Below are 13294 nucleotides of genomic sequence, written 5' to 3' on the forward strand. Positions count from 1 at the left end.
TAGACGTTAAACGTGACGAAACTATTGAGGAAAAACACGTTTATATTGTTTATCATGACTCTGGTTTTACGTGGCCCATCAACACAATTTAGAAACTGGTATATGTCACCTTGTTGCTTTGTCATCTTGAAGTGGTCATGTGATTGGCTTACCACGACTACTTTATTCATTATTATACATTATTGAATGTAATTGTGGCAGGGTGTGGTTGGCAGTGCCGCTGCAGGGGAGGCCACATCATAGTCACGCCTCGCCAGCTTAAGGTTGGTGTAGGGACCTGCTGTGGGGTTGCTGTTGTTGGTGTGTGGCTGCAGCCGAGTTATAATAAAGAGAATGTTCAAACGTGGTTGTGTCTCATTCCTGCCACAGTCATTTCTCCTTATTTTCTGTGCTCGTGTTCTACATAACTGATTCAAGTTAAGTACATTCATTAGAATTCAAATTGAGAAATAAAGTTTATATTGCCATAGGATTTTATAATAACAATTGAAGAATATTCGATTTGTCTCCCTTAAGGAACTCTTGAGTTATTATTTTGCAGCAGACTCAGTTTCAGATACAGGTCAGGACTTGTGAAAACAGCTTGAGACAAACCAGGCTCCAGGAGAGCCACGCCACAATGAGGTCTTACAGAGCACACAGGTGTCACTGAGTGGAAATGTGAGTCTTCTTTGGTTCCACGTTTGTGCTTTGCTATCAGTGTACTTACTTTACTGAATTTTGTACAGTAAAGTTACTTGTTGTGATATAGGACCATCTGTGTCGTGGGGGTAACAGTACTTTTGGTTTGTGTGGCAGTAATCCTTGCATGACAACCAGTGTTGGGGAGTAACAGAGTACATGTGCCACCGTTACGTATTCAAAATATAAAACATGAGTAACTGTATTCTGTTACAGTTGCCGTTTAAAAAGGTGGTATTCAGAATACAGTTACTTTGTTGAAATAAATGGATTACACGGCGCTCTTTTCCTGTTTCATATGTTCGGCTGTCCCCTCTCTGTTTTTGGTAATTCCACGCTGGTGGAAACCCAAACAAAACACGCATTAAGAGGCTCTGATGTCTGTGTCTCAGTCTCGCGTCTCATAATGATGTGAAGAAATATTTTTTAAAATGATTTAATATGAAGGCAACAGGCAGAGTGTTACAGGCATCGCCCTAAAGCATGTAGCCTGATGGGCAGTGTAGTCCGTGCTGCAGGGAGAATGGACTGCCGTACCCGTGATGTGTCTGTGAGGAGGGAGAAAAAGGAAAAGTAGGAGCTGTCACGGAGCAGAAACGGGAGCTGGAAGCATGTAAATATAATAATAACCACTGCAGCCAAACAGAGAGCCTGACGAGCCCAGCTGTAAGTAAGCTGTTAAGACTCGACTGTACACCGTGTTCGTGTTTTCCTCTGAAACAATAAGCTCCGTTGCAGCAGCCTTTCAACGCCTCTCTCTGTCTCTGCTAGCAAACAGACAACAAAGTAAAGCTAGTTTTCAGCTGATGATTCAGGCCTGTCTCCTTCTGTTCAGGATTTGGCTAGATGTTGTGAAAAGTCTGAAATGATCCGCTTAAGTTGTCTTCTGCAGTCTTTTGGTATTGCTGAGCTGGCCAGAGCATCCTTTTTTGTTTGAAAGAATATGTCACATGATCTAAACTACTTCCTGTTTGTCTGACAGGATTTTTTTCCAGCCTAATAGTAGCTTTCTTCACTTGTATCCACGTTTCTTTGCTACCCGATTAAAGTTCAACACCTGACTTCACTTGGAATAAAGAAGCTTCGCCTGGCCATGAAACTCCCTGACACTCCAATTAGTGTTGAGTCTCTGAAAATGAGAGACTGTTTAAAAAGCCTGTATATCCGAAACTGCTGATGCAGCACTTTTGTCAAACCCTTTGAATCGAAGCTGACAGTTTTCAGTCACATCTGGATTATCTGATTTAAAATCCAACAACGTTCAATGGATTGTACTGGGACTGTTTTTAAATGTAAACCCACAAAAGTAAATGCATGGACCCAAATGGTTTGTATGCTGGCTACTTTGATGCCTGTCAGCAGACAGGCAGTTCATATGAACAGGAATCTGAATACTCTTCTTCCAGAAATGAGTTTCTTTGGTTTTTGTATGAATATGAATAAAGACTAGCTCCAGTGCTGTTACTACACGTATGACAGTCCTTTCTGTATCTGTCTCCTAGGTTGAAGAAGGATGATGAGTCTCTGTCCATCCCCAATGTGAACGAGGGTGACGAGGGGACGTACACCTGCGCTGCTAAATCTGAGATAGACCAGCTCTCAGCCTCCGCTCGCCTCACTGTGTTAGGTACACTCACATACAGACTGGACATTGTGTTGTTTCATTAGTTCATTACTCTGAGTGTATTCTTAAAATATGTAATTTTCTCTTACATTTACACTTACCATCATCATCATCATCCAGTGAACAACATGCACATGCGCTCAGTGCTTATTTAGGTACACCTGTTCAACTTCCTGTTACTACAAATATGCAGTCAGCCAGTCACATGACAGCAATTAGTTTCAATTGAATTTTATTTATCCAGCGCTGAACCACAACAACAGTCACCTTTATGTAGTAAGGCAGACCTACAGTGATACATACAGAGGAAACCCAACAATCAATGACCCCCTGTGAACACGCTGTGGGAATGCTGTGGATTTAGGCAGACATGGCTAAAACATGAAAGCACTGGTTGCTGAAGACGTGTGCATACATACTGCACATGTAACTGCATTTGGTGAAAGACCTTCTGTTACTTTAGACTTTCATGTTCATGTTGCTTCAGATCATTGTGATGGCTCTGATGCTTGAATGAAACAGGACTAGTCAGACTGCACTTTGATGGTATCAGGATGTGACGAAGAGCTTCAGCACATTTCAAGGCTTCAGTTTTATGCACGGTGCTGTGTATTAGCTGAAAACAGTCATTGTACGTACGAAGCAGATATTTACAGTGAATGTGTAAAAACGAAACAAATCACTCTGATGTGAGAGTCATGCAGCATTTTGCAGTTTAGCAGTAGTGTGTGAGACACTGAAAGAAGTACAGCAGTACTTCCAGTGGCATGCTTCTACACAGACTGATTGAGTCTTTGGGACTGGTTGGAGAACAGCATTGTGTTCCTGAAAACACAGACAGACTGCACCCATTTATTATTCAGAGTCTATATTTAGTCCATCATCAAACATGTCATCTTTCAACAACACGCTTCAAGTGTTTGTGAGCAAAGAACACCAACTGCTTTCAAATGCCACACTATCACAGACTGTAGCTGTGAGCTGGAGGGCACCTCTCCTGTTCGGCCTGTAGGGGGCAGCATTCATGAGTGTAGCCATGGTGCCATAGGACAGTCTGCTACTTTACCTCAGCCTCAACGAGTGTTTACCTTTATCTGTGTGTGTGTGTGTGTGTGTGTGTGTGGTCGACCTTTAATGATATATAAATAATAGCAGGCATTCTTTAATCCACATGTCGTCGTCTGTGTGAGCATTTTTATTTGTAAAACCAGTGATTACGTGATTGTCTACAACTGTGTAACTTACCTTATTACTATGTGTGCTAAATGCATTCTTAATCCCTTGCTGTTGATTGGCTTGTAGACTAACCTGCAGACTCTAACCTTTGTACCCACTTCCTGCTCCCTGACCCTGTCCCACAGAGGTGGCCACTCTCAACCCCTCAGTCTCTAGTGCCTTGCTTCCAGGTAACACACAGCTCAGTTGGAAGTTTTATGTTATCTACTGTTTGTCTCTGTCCTGTTTTTAATTTGTTATGTGCTTGTTGTTTTTAAACTAGTGTCTCTTTGTCTTACTATTTGTATGAACCCTGTTCTGTGTCTGTGCTGAGAGGAGACTCTCTGCACTGCTCCCAATGAGTCATTTGTTTTAGATGAAAAAAGTCTTTATACAACACAAGTGGAAGTGGTTCTTCAACATGTCTACAAATGCATGCATGTTTTTGTGTGTCTGACACAAGCAAAGCCGTGTCTTGTCTTTCTTCAGCCCGTCCAGACCCCCCCATGGATCTGGATTTGTCAGACCCAGCAGCACGCAGCGTTCGCCTCACCTGGATCCCTGGAAAAGACCACAGGAGCCCCATCACAGGTAAGTAGGCACACATCAACCTGGATCCTGACAGGACTGTGTTATTTTCTCAAAAATGGACTAAACTGATCCTGTTGGGGAGACTGTGTAAACAAAAGTAGCCTAGTTAGTTTCAGGTCACCACAGTTGAGACTTGATTCTGAATGGATGCTAAACTCAAACTCCTATTACTGAAGAATTTGGGTAAATTATAATCCACGTGGATACTGAAATCTGTATTTATGGAAAAGGTTGTAAAGCGTATACTGGATCTCTGAACAAGCTGAAGTGGACAAATGGATGGGACATGGCGTGCTTCCAGAACACATGGACTCACAGACCTGCAGCAGGTTTTACTGTTTTGGTTTTTCTCATTAGTTCTGTCTCTCCTCAGAGTTCTTGGTCCAGTTTGAAGAGGACCACTGGGAGCCGGGTAGGTGGCAGAACCTGTCATCTTACCCTGGAGACCTCAACTCTGTCATCCTGCAGCTCGCTCCCTTTGTCAACTACCAGTTCAGGGTCATCGCCATCAACTCAGTAGGTCAGAGTGATCCCAGCCGCCCCTCGCCCCGGTACAAGACAACTGGAGCTGGTAAGGAGCATCGCATGCAATCATCTGACCTCTGATGTTTCAATTGGTCAGTCTTATTAGTTTACATGTACTCAAATTAGCTACAATGTGTAACGTGCTGTTTTGGAAACGTATGTTCACTAAAGGTTTACAGTTACAGTTGAATAAGTGTGAAGCTTTGCTGACTCTGGTTAATGTCAGTGCGCTCTGTTATGTTGAAACAAGCACCAGATGCCATTCCCAAAGGCCTACGGGGTTGGGGGTCCAGAAAGGACAATATGGAGATCACCTGGGAGGTAAGACGACATCTCGTATGGGAAATGAATCAGTAAGACAGTGTAGTCTGCACTGAGAACATGCTAACACTATAGTGAAACTGAGGGTCACCTGAATGCAGATGTGTAATCAGGTGACCATGACAAACGTTTTAGGCTGGTGGTTAGCACTGTTAGCTGAAAGCACAAAGTCCTGTGTGCAAAGGTGCAGCTAGGACCGTTTTGTGTGGTGGCACATGTTCCCCACAGTGTTAAATAGGATCTTTATGCATTTTGTTACTAGCAGAATGAGAAATGCCAAAGATAACAGTATGCCAGACATAAAACAGTATTTTTGCTTCAACAAGTTGATATTAGCTGAAAACGTGGCAAATCTTGGCGTGATGTGCAGTGTGTCTATTTCACAAAACTGGACAAAAGAGTAAAAGCAGCAGGCCCAAAACACTATTTACAACAGAAACACGATTTGAAAAAATGTAGTGTTGCGCTGACACAGGACCAAACAGATGGATCTGGACCTTATGTTGATCAATCTAGGATTTGCATAAGCCTCACTAGAATGGTCTCAGTGTAAGAGCTCAGTTTTTCAGTACAACAGTGATACTAAACACAGGGAACTTTGAATGCTCAGGCGGAGCAGAAAAGCACTATATAAGAACCATTTACAGCCAATGTGTGGACCTGGATAGAAAGAGATCCACAGTGGAACACCTTCAGTCATGCATGTGCCTTACCAGAACCCGGACCTCAACATTATTGAATTTGTATGGGATCAGAGAATCAAACTAAAGGGCGCTAACATCCAAAGAAGAGCTTTGCAGTGTCCTTCAAGAAGCCTGAAGAGCTAAAGAAAGCTTGCCTGAGAGAGTTGAACAGTAAAGGTGGTCATAACAAATATTGTCTTTGCAGCTTGTTAGACTTACACAAACCAGTCTTAATTCTGTCAGCAAATTTGGATTTAGTTTCAGTCGTTTTAGTTCAAGTCATAATTAGGCATCTGACTTGATTTAGGCGACTAAATATTATAAGATTGTCGTCGACTTAATCTGAAGTGAATTCAGTTAACTAAAAGTTTGTCATGTTTTTGCCGGGGTGCCGTATAGTTTACAAAATGTTGTGTTTTCCTTCACGTCAAATATGGAATGAGTCTTCTCTCAGCTTGTGAGATCAATTTTTCTGCCCAAGGAGATCAAAAGTCGTCCCGCTCGCTACACAAGCTGATTAATTCTGATTGGGTCTAATCTCTCCTGTCATCTGATTTTTATTGGTCAACAAAAGTGTCAAAACATTTCATCATAATTTTCATCTTCTTTTTATTAACAAAAATTATTAGGCAACAAACTTAACACTGGTTCAAACTCTGTCTTTTTGCCTTATTTAATGCATTTGCATGGATGTTCCACAGTTTCAAAATGAATCTGTCTGCACAATTTCTCACATTTCCTTGCATCAAGATAAAACTTTCCCCATAAAATGTTGCTTCATCTAACAGCGTTCCTTTTTGTTGACCAAAAACAAGATGATAAATAAATCAAAAATAATGCACAGAAATATGATCAAATGTATCAACATGTTCTCAAATAAACACGACATGTTGTGGAATAAAGGCGGGATGAGCTTGGAAGTGTCCAATCAGAATTTATCCCCTTGTACAGTAAGGTTAGATGCAAAACTAAGTAAATGTATATAACCACCAAACAGTTATAACATGTAATTATCATTTGATAAGTATAACTCATCGTTTGTCCTACCAATATGTGAAAATTCAGGCGCATCTCTCCGTTGACTTTTCTAGCCTCTCCTTGATCTGGAAAGAAATGGTCCAAACCTGCACTACATTGTGTGGTGGAGACGAAAAGACGCTGAAGAGGAGTGGAATAACGTGACCACAGTGGGGACTAAACATGTGGTCCACAATACAGAAATCTATGTGCCTTATGAGATCAAAATCCAGGCCAGGAATGAGTTTGGAGCAGGACCAGAGTCTAACCTGGTCATTGGATACTCTGGAGAAGACAGTAAGTAAATCCTGACTACGAAGCAGCTTTTCATTTATGAGAGCAACCCATGCGGAGGCTGAGGAAAAGTGAAAACCAAACTGAGAATTTGTTTTGAAAATACTGCTGACTGTTCACACATATTGTGTCCACTTGGATGTGTTCAGAGCCCACTGATGCTCCCACTGACCTGCGGGTATCAAAGGTTGACAGCACCAAAGTTATCATCCACTGGAACCCTGTGGACCTGAACTCTGTCCAGGGAGAGTTCAAGGAGTATAGAGTAAGACTGCCTTTGGTTTTTCTAATGAGAACAAACTGCAGAGTTGGTACATTACGCATCATTTCACGTCCTCATTTTAGGTTTGACAGCGTTTTAGTAGGTAAAGGTGAACGCTTGGTCACGAATTGAGCTGCGGTTTGGGGAAGGCCTCGAAGGGGACTGGCGACGGCAGCCTGGCAGATCCCCATGCACTAATTAGAAGTGAAGAAGTTAAAGAAGGGAGGGTGGGGCACGTAAACGAGAACGACGGCTTGCAGAACTGGGAGAACCTATATAGATGAGAACTGGAAGGAGCGTGTTTGGAGGCGTGGTCCCGCTCCTGTTATTCCGATACATAATTTCCAATTATCTTTCATGATCAATTTTGGATAATTTCTCTTGTGTAATGTCCTCCAACCTCCTGTACGTCTTGCCTATTAACACCTTTCTTCCCATTCTGCTTCCCAGTTATACTACTGGCGTGAGTCTAGTCAGGTTCCAGGTCTGGTGGTCAGTAAGGAGAAGAAGGTCAAAGGTTTCTATAGCACTACGGTCAAACCATCTGGCATGCTCAGTGACCTGGCGCCCTACTCGAACTACAAGATGTTCATGGTTGTGGCCAACAATCGCTTTGAGAGTCAACCCAGCAACACTGTGGCATTTACCACCAAAGAAGGAGGTGAGGATGCTGTCCACCCACCCTAAAAATAACAAGTTTATACAGGGGGAAATAATTCTTTGATCGTGTGCTGAATTTGTAAGGTCATCTTTCAAATAAGTGAACAAAGATTTGACGGTACATGGTCCCATCCATTGGCCCCTCAGTGTACCCAGAAAAACACCACTGTGTTTGACTATAGCTTGGCGTTCTTTTAGATGTTCACTGGTTAACTCCAGACAGGCTCGTACATGTGTCTTCTTGAGCAAGGGGACCTGGTGGGTGTTCCAAGAAAACCCATTAATGCCATAATGGGTTGAAGTTCAGTTCATGTTCTGCTGTTCAGTATTGAATAGCAGAAATTTGGCTTTTTTGGGAGAAAAACAAGACAGTGTCTGACAGCACTGTAAGAAACGATAGAGTGGTAATAAGTGTGTAATAAGAAACAAATAAGGCAGAAAATAGAGCTTTCTGATGGGAAACTGCTCTCAAAGCACACCCAGAGACAGAGCTGTGCAGGAAGTCCAATTTTATCATGGTGGAAGCAAGACAGCAAAGGTAAGACAAAATCAGCTTGTCTTACCTTTGTGAAGAACTTTGGTCGCAGACTTACAAAACCTGAAGCTCGGAAACTGTGAGATGTCTGCTTTCAGCAAAGTCCATGTACGCCCCCGAGGGAGATCCGCGCTTTGTGTTTACATCTTTTTGCAGAATCTGTTTAGCTGCTCTCTAATCGTTTGCTTTTTTAGCTCTTTGGTGGTTGTTGAAATGGTTCTGTGAGCTTTTAGCTGAGATTGTTGACGTGTCTGTGGACACCACATGTCTATATTTAAGTAACAAATCTGGCAGTACATCCTGTTAAACCAGATGTTCTCCCTCTCATCCCTGGTATTGGAGGCATTGGGGTTCAACAGGTTAACTGTTCATTGTTTAATGACTGTGAGGAGTAAGAACGGCCATAATGGAGGTTTTCATCAGTAAAACAGTCCAAAGTTTGAGCTTGTTTGTGGTTCAGAATCATAAACGGCTTCAAGCCTGTGAGGCTCACTCAGACACTGAGCCATGGCTCTGTGCCACATGCACACATTTCTGCATCTCTGGCATTCAAACACACTTTATATACACTTCATGTTATGTCACTGTCAATACTGAACTGTACATCGAGTCTGTAAATGATCTCGTATGTTTGGCACTCCTGTTTTATGGTGTAGTGTGGTACCAATGGTGTTCTTGGTGATTGTGGTTCAATCTGTCCTCAAATTCAGATTTGGAGCATTTGATAGTCAGTTTATATTTCTTCTCTTTCCGAACAGTCACACCAACAGTTCTCGGCTTCTCACCCAGCTTCTCACTGATGGTCTTGGAGCCCATTCCACTTGTGTGTAGGTCTAAAACCTTGCACAGCTTTTTGGTCTTTCCCATTGTGGTGGAGAGGCTGGAATAAAAGAAATTCATTCTGTGGACAGTTGTGCTTCTTACAGATAACAAGCTCAGATGAGGAATTTCTTTGATGGAGTAAATCATGTTTGTAATCTGGCCACATGGGAACACAGGCAATCAGAATTCTGGCAGGATTGTTGGGGATCAGATTCTTGTTACACTCAGTGACATGGTCGATCGTCTCTCTCCATTAAAATGAAACTACCATCAAAATTAGAGACTTAATTTCTTTGAAAGTAAGCAAACATACAAATTCAGCACTGGATCAAATAATTACTTCACCATTGCATGTGATGTAGAGGTATCATATTATTGTGACCCAGAGGTAGCTCTCTGATAGTCTTATATGTCATTTTTATAAAGACAATTTTGTGTAGACTGAAAAAGTGAAAGGCTGGAGCATCAGGTGGAGCAGAAAGGAATAAAGTAGTTGTCAACGTTGCATGCCTTACAATGGCCCAGTACGCACACTGAGCTGGTACGAACTCACCTTGTGTCAGAACTTGAACATTGTGTTCCATGATGCTGACTAAGCATGTAAGCTTTAAGACACACAACACACACTGCAGTTTTTCTTGGTGCAGTCCAAACATGTGTCTAAACTGCATGTAGCTACTGTATTGCACACTGTTTTTTCTCTTTTGTTGTGATTGTAGTTCCAGACGCTCCAAGGTTCTTCAAGATTAATCGCAGAAGTTTGGACACGATCCACTTGGAATGGGCGAAACCTCTGGAGCCCAATGGCATCCTGACTGGATACCAGCTCAAGTACCAAACAGGTGAACTCATCTTATTTGTCAAACTCATGTGCAATATGTAAAATATGGCTGTGTTGTCAGTCTGTCATTCCCTAAACCTGTATTTTTTCTAAAGGCCAGCAGGCGTGGACTCCTCAGCGTCACTCTGTTTATCACTTCATTTAAACCTTAGTAAATGTTTTCCTAATGAGTTGGAGGTTTTGAGTTTTAAATCTTGTTCAATACATTGTCCTGTCCATTTTGTAAATGATGGGCCCATTTAGAGTCAAGCTAGAAAACTCGGTATGATTCAGAATAATTTCATCTCATAAAACAGCAGCTTGCCAAGTTTGTCATCTTTTATTATCTGAGTTAAAAAACACACCCAAGATGGGGATGTCCAAAATGCTTTTATTGATGGTTGAAATCATCATCAGCTGTTCAGCTCTTGAATGTAGACCTGTGAGTTTTTACAGGCCTTTAACGTTTAGTGCTTTGCTTTGTAGTGTTAGTACTGGGACCACATAGATCTACAAGAGAGATGCATTAAGGGAGCAGTGTGATTGGTCACTTGGGCTTAAACTGAAATTGTAACATGTTACCAGTTTGTTAGTGACAATAAAGGTTGAAAGCCTCTGTCTGCAGAAAGCACAACTGTGCTACATAGAACCAATGTCCAATCAGGATGTACCTCTGATCAGCTTTATTGACCATTTTGGTAATGAGGTAGAAATAGTAATATTCAAATGTTCTCATCCTGGAACAGCACCAGTGTGACTGTACAGAAATGTACAAGAAATTCATGAAACTAATACTGCTCTGGATACGACCGAGATGATGATTGCAGCGTTCAAATGATCAGCGAAGCTGAATGACAATGTGTGTGTGTGTGTGTGTGTGTGTGTGTGTGTGTGTGTGTGTGTGTGTGTGTGTGTGTGTAGTCAACGGTTCCAAGGTGGGTCCTTTCCAGCTGGAGACGTTCTTTCCTAATGTGACAGAGTTTTTCCTTCGCGTGCCGGACCGTTCCTCCCGCTACAAGTTCTTCCTGTCAGCACTGACTCAGGTGGGAAAGGGGGAGGACTATGCTGAGGAGTCTCCACACTTCACTAATGAAGGTGAGGCTGTGATATGCTTATAAAACACTATGCATTTGTTTGCCTAAGGAAGGAAATTCAGAATTCACTAAATATATGAGTTGGAATAATTACTGTAACACATCATTAATGTCACAGTTCAGAGTTTACAGAACATCTGCTCAGTTACTGACAAAGAAAAGCAAGAGCATGTGTGCCTGACTGTACTCGTGTTTGTACGAGCTCTTTCATAACTGGATTGTTCAGTGTTAATGGTTCAAAAGCCCAGAAAACCTTCACCCTGAACTTCAGTCCTGATAGCTGTGGATATTTTCATGGCTGCGACAGAACTGTGAGGGACTGTAGTGACGTCTCTGTGTCTCTGTACTCCCCCACAGTGGATTTACACTAACACAAACCAGATTTGACTGAGGGTTTAACATAAATATTTTATTAACTGTTTAGGAATCACAGACATTTTTAATTAACTAGTAACTACCAAAGATATGTGAATGCACAGCTCAGAATGGTTCCCAACAAGTCTGCTTATTCCTCTAGTGTGAGTCAAGTTCTTTACCTGCTGTTTTAGGACATTACTGAACCTAAAAACTCTCTGTATCTGGGACATGCTTTCAGACATTTATGCCTTCACTGGGACTTCAAATGGTAAATGGCCTGTATTTGCATAGTGCTTTACTTAGTCCCTAAGGACCCCAAAACACTACATCCAGTCATCCACCCATTCACACACACTTTCACACACTGGTGATGGCAGCTACGTTGTAGCCACAGCCACCCTGGGGCGCACTGACAGAGGCGAGGCTGCCGGACACTGGCGCCACCGGGCCCTCTGACCACCACCAGTAGGCAAACATGGGGTTAGTATCTTGCCCAAGGACACAACGACCGAGACTGTTGAGCCGGGGCTCGAACCGGCAACCTTCCGATTACAAGACGAACTGCCAACTTCAAAAACTAACATGAAAAATATGTAATAGTATTTTATTTCAAATTGATACCTTAGGTGCATCTACTAAAAATCTCAGACAAGTTCAAATCCTGGCAACTCAAGGTCAGAGGTCAGGTTTTCTAAAAAGCCTGTGAATGAGTTAAGAAGGAATTTTCAAATTTACACCATAAAGTCATCTAGTAGAAGGCTGAGGGCTAACACTGGCAGCAATGGTGTGTGTGTGTGCGTCTGTGTGTGTGTGTGCGTGTGTCTGTGTGTGTGTCTGTGTGTGTGCGTGTGTGTCTGTGTGTGTGTGTGTCTGTGTGTGTGCGTGTGTGTCTGTGTGTGTGCCTGTGTGTGTGCGTGTGCGTGCGTGTGTGTCTGTGTGTGTGTGTGCGTGTGTGTGCGTGTGTGTGCGTGTGTGTCTGTGTGTGTGCGTGTGTGTGCGTGTGTGTGTGTGTGTGTCTGTGTGTGTGCGTGTGTGTCTGTGTGTGTGCCTGTGTGTGTGCGTGTGCGTGCGTGTGTGTCTGTGTGTGTGTGTCTGTGTGTGTGTGTGTCTGTGTGTGCGTGTGTGTCTGTGCGTGTGTGTCTGTGCGTGTGTGTCTGTGTGTGTGTCTGTGTGTGTGTCTGTGTGTGTGCGTGTGTGTCTGTGTGTGTGTGTCTGTGTGTGTGCGTGTGTGTGTGTCTGTGTGTGTGCGTGTGTGTCTGTGTGTGTGCGTGTGTGTGTGTGTGTGTGTGTGTGTCTGTGTGTGTGCGTGAGAGAGAGATGAACAAAGACAGGAAATAAAAACAGTCCTCCAATAAAGTAAAGTATGAGATTATCTGGAGGAGGAGCTGTGATCATTATTATTATGGTTACATTTTAGCCACTTGCTCAGAGACTTGAAGATGTTGCCTTTCAAACAGGGATGTATGGGCGGAGCTCGTTCCATTTCTGGGTACCTCCTATTGCAGACTACCAGTCCAATACCAGTATAATAATAATAATAAATAATTAGGAGGAGACTGGGAATCATTCTTTGTGTGTAAGAAACGAACAATTTGACCCTCAGTCAACAGCTTCAAGGTGACTGTAGTAACAATTATATAAGTATTATTTCTCACTGACCAGCTCACAGTTAAGACACTGTTGTCCTCTATGTTTTCTAGCTAATTTCTTCTTCTGCACCTCCTCACGTGTGTGTGACATGCAGTGGCAGTGAGATCATATTAATTGAGCAACATGTTACCTCAACCACATGT

At 42.6% G+C, this 13294-nt stretch overlaps 1 protein-coding gene across 29 annotated transcripts in view; it reads left to right on the forward strand.

Annotated features, from left to right (window-relative positions):
* The window catches only part of nfasca (neurofascin homolog (chicken) a), a 143863-nt gene that overhangs the window by 104346 nt on the left and 26223 nt on the right, over positions 1–13294 (forward strand). For 25 of the 29 annotated variants that reach the window (XR_014800202.1, XR_014800201.1, XR_014800203.1 and 22 more), the window contains 10 exons: positions 2184–2308; positions 3667–3711; positions 4010–4111; positions 4485–4682; positions 4887–4957; positions 6732–6954; positions 7101–7216; positions 7664–7874; positions 9950–10072; positions 10972–11145. Coding sequence is in view for 26 of the 29 variants with exons in the window: in XM_084927359.1 (XP_084783485.1) it covers positions 2184–2308; positions 3667–3711; positions 4010–4111; positions 4485–4682; positions 4887–4957; positions 6732–6954; positions 7101–7216; positions 7664–7874; positions 9950–10072; positions 10972–11145 (1388 nt within the window). In the remaining 3 variants the exon portion in view is untranslated. The remainder of the gene's footprint in view (positions 1–2183; positions 2309–3666; positions 3712–4009; positions 4112–4484; positions 4683–4886; positions 4958–6731; positions 6955–7100; positions 7217–7663; positions 7875–9949; positions 10073–10971; positions 11146–13294) is intronic. The other 4 variants (XM_084927356.1, XM_084927368.1, XM_084927369.1 and 1 more) reach the window with 1 other exon arrangement.

The sequence above is a fragment of the Perissodus microlepis genome, chromosome 5 (assembly GCF_051167445.1).
Source record: "Perissodus microlepis isolate ML-2025 ecotype Zambia chromosome 5, ASM5116744v1, whole genome shotgun sequence".
Taxonomy (NCBI): Eukaryota; Metazoa; Chordata; class Actinopteri; order Cichliformes; family Cichlidae; genus Perissodus; species Perissodus microlepis.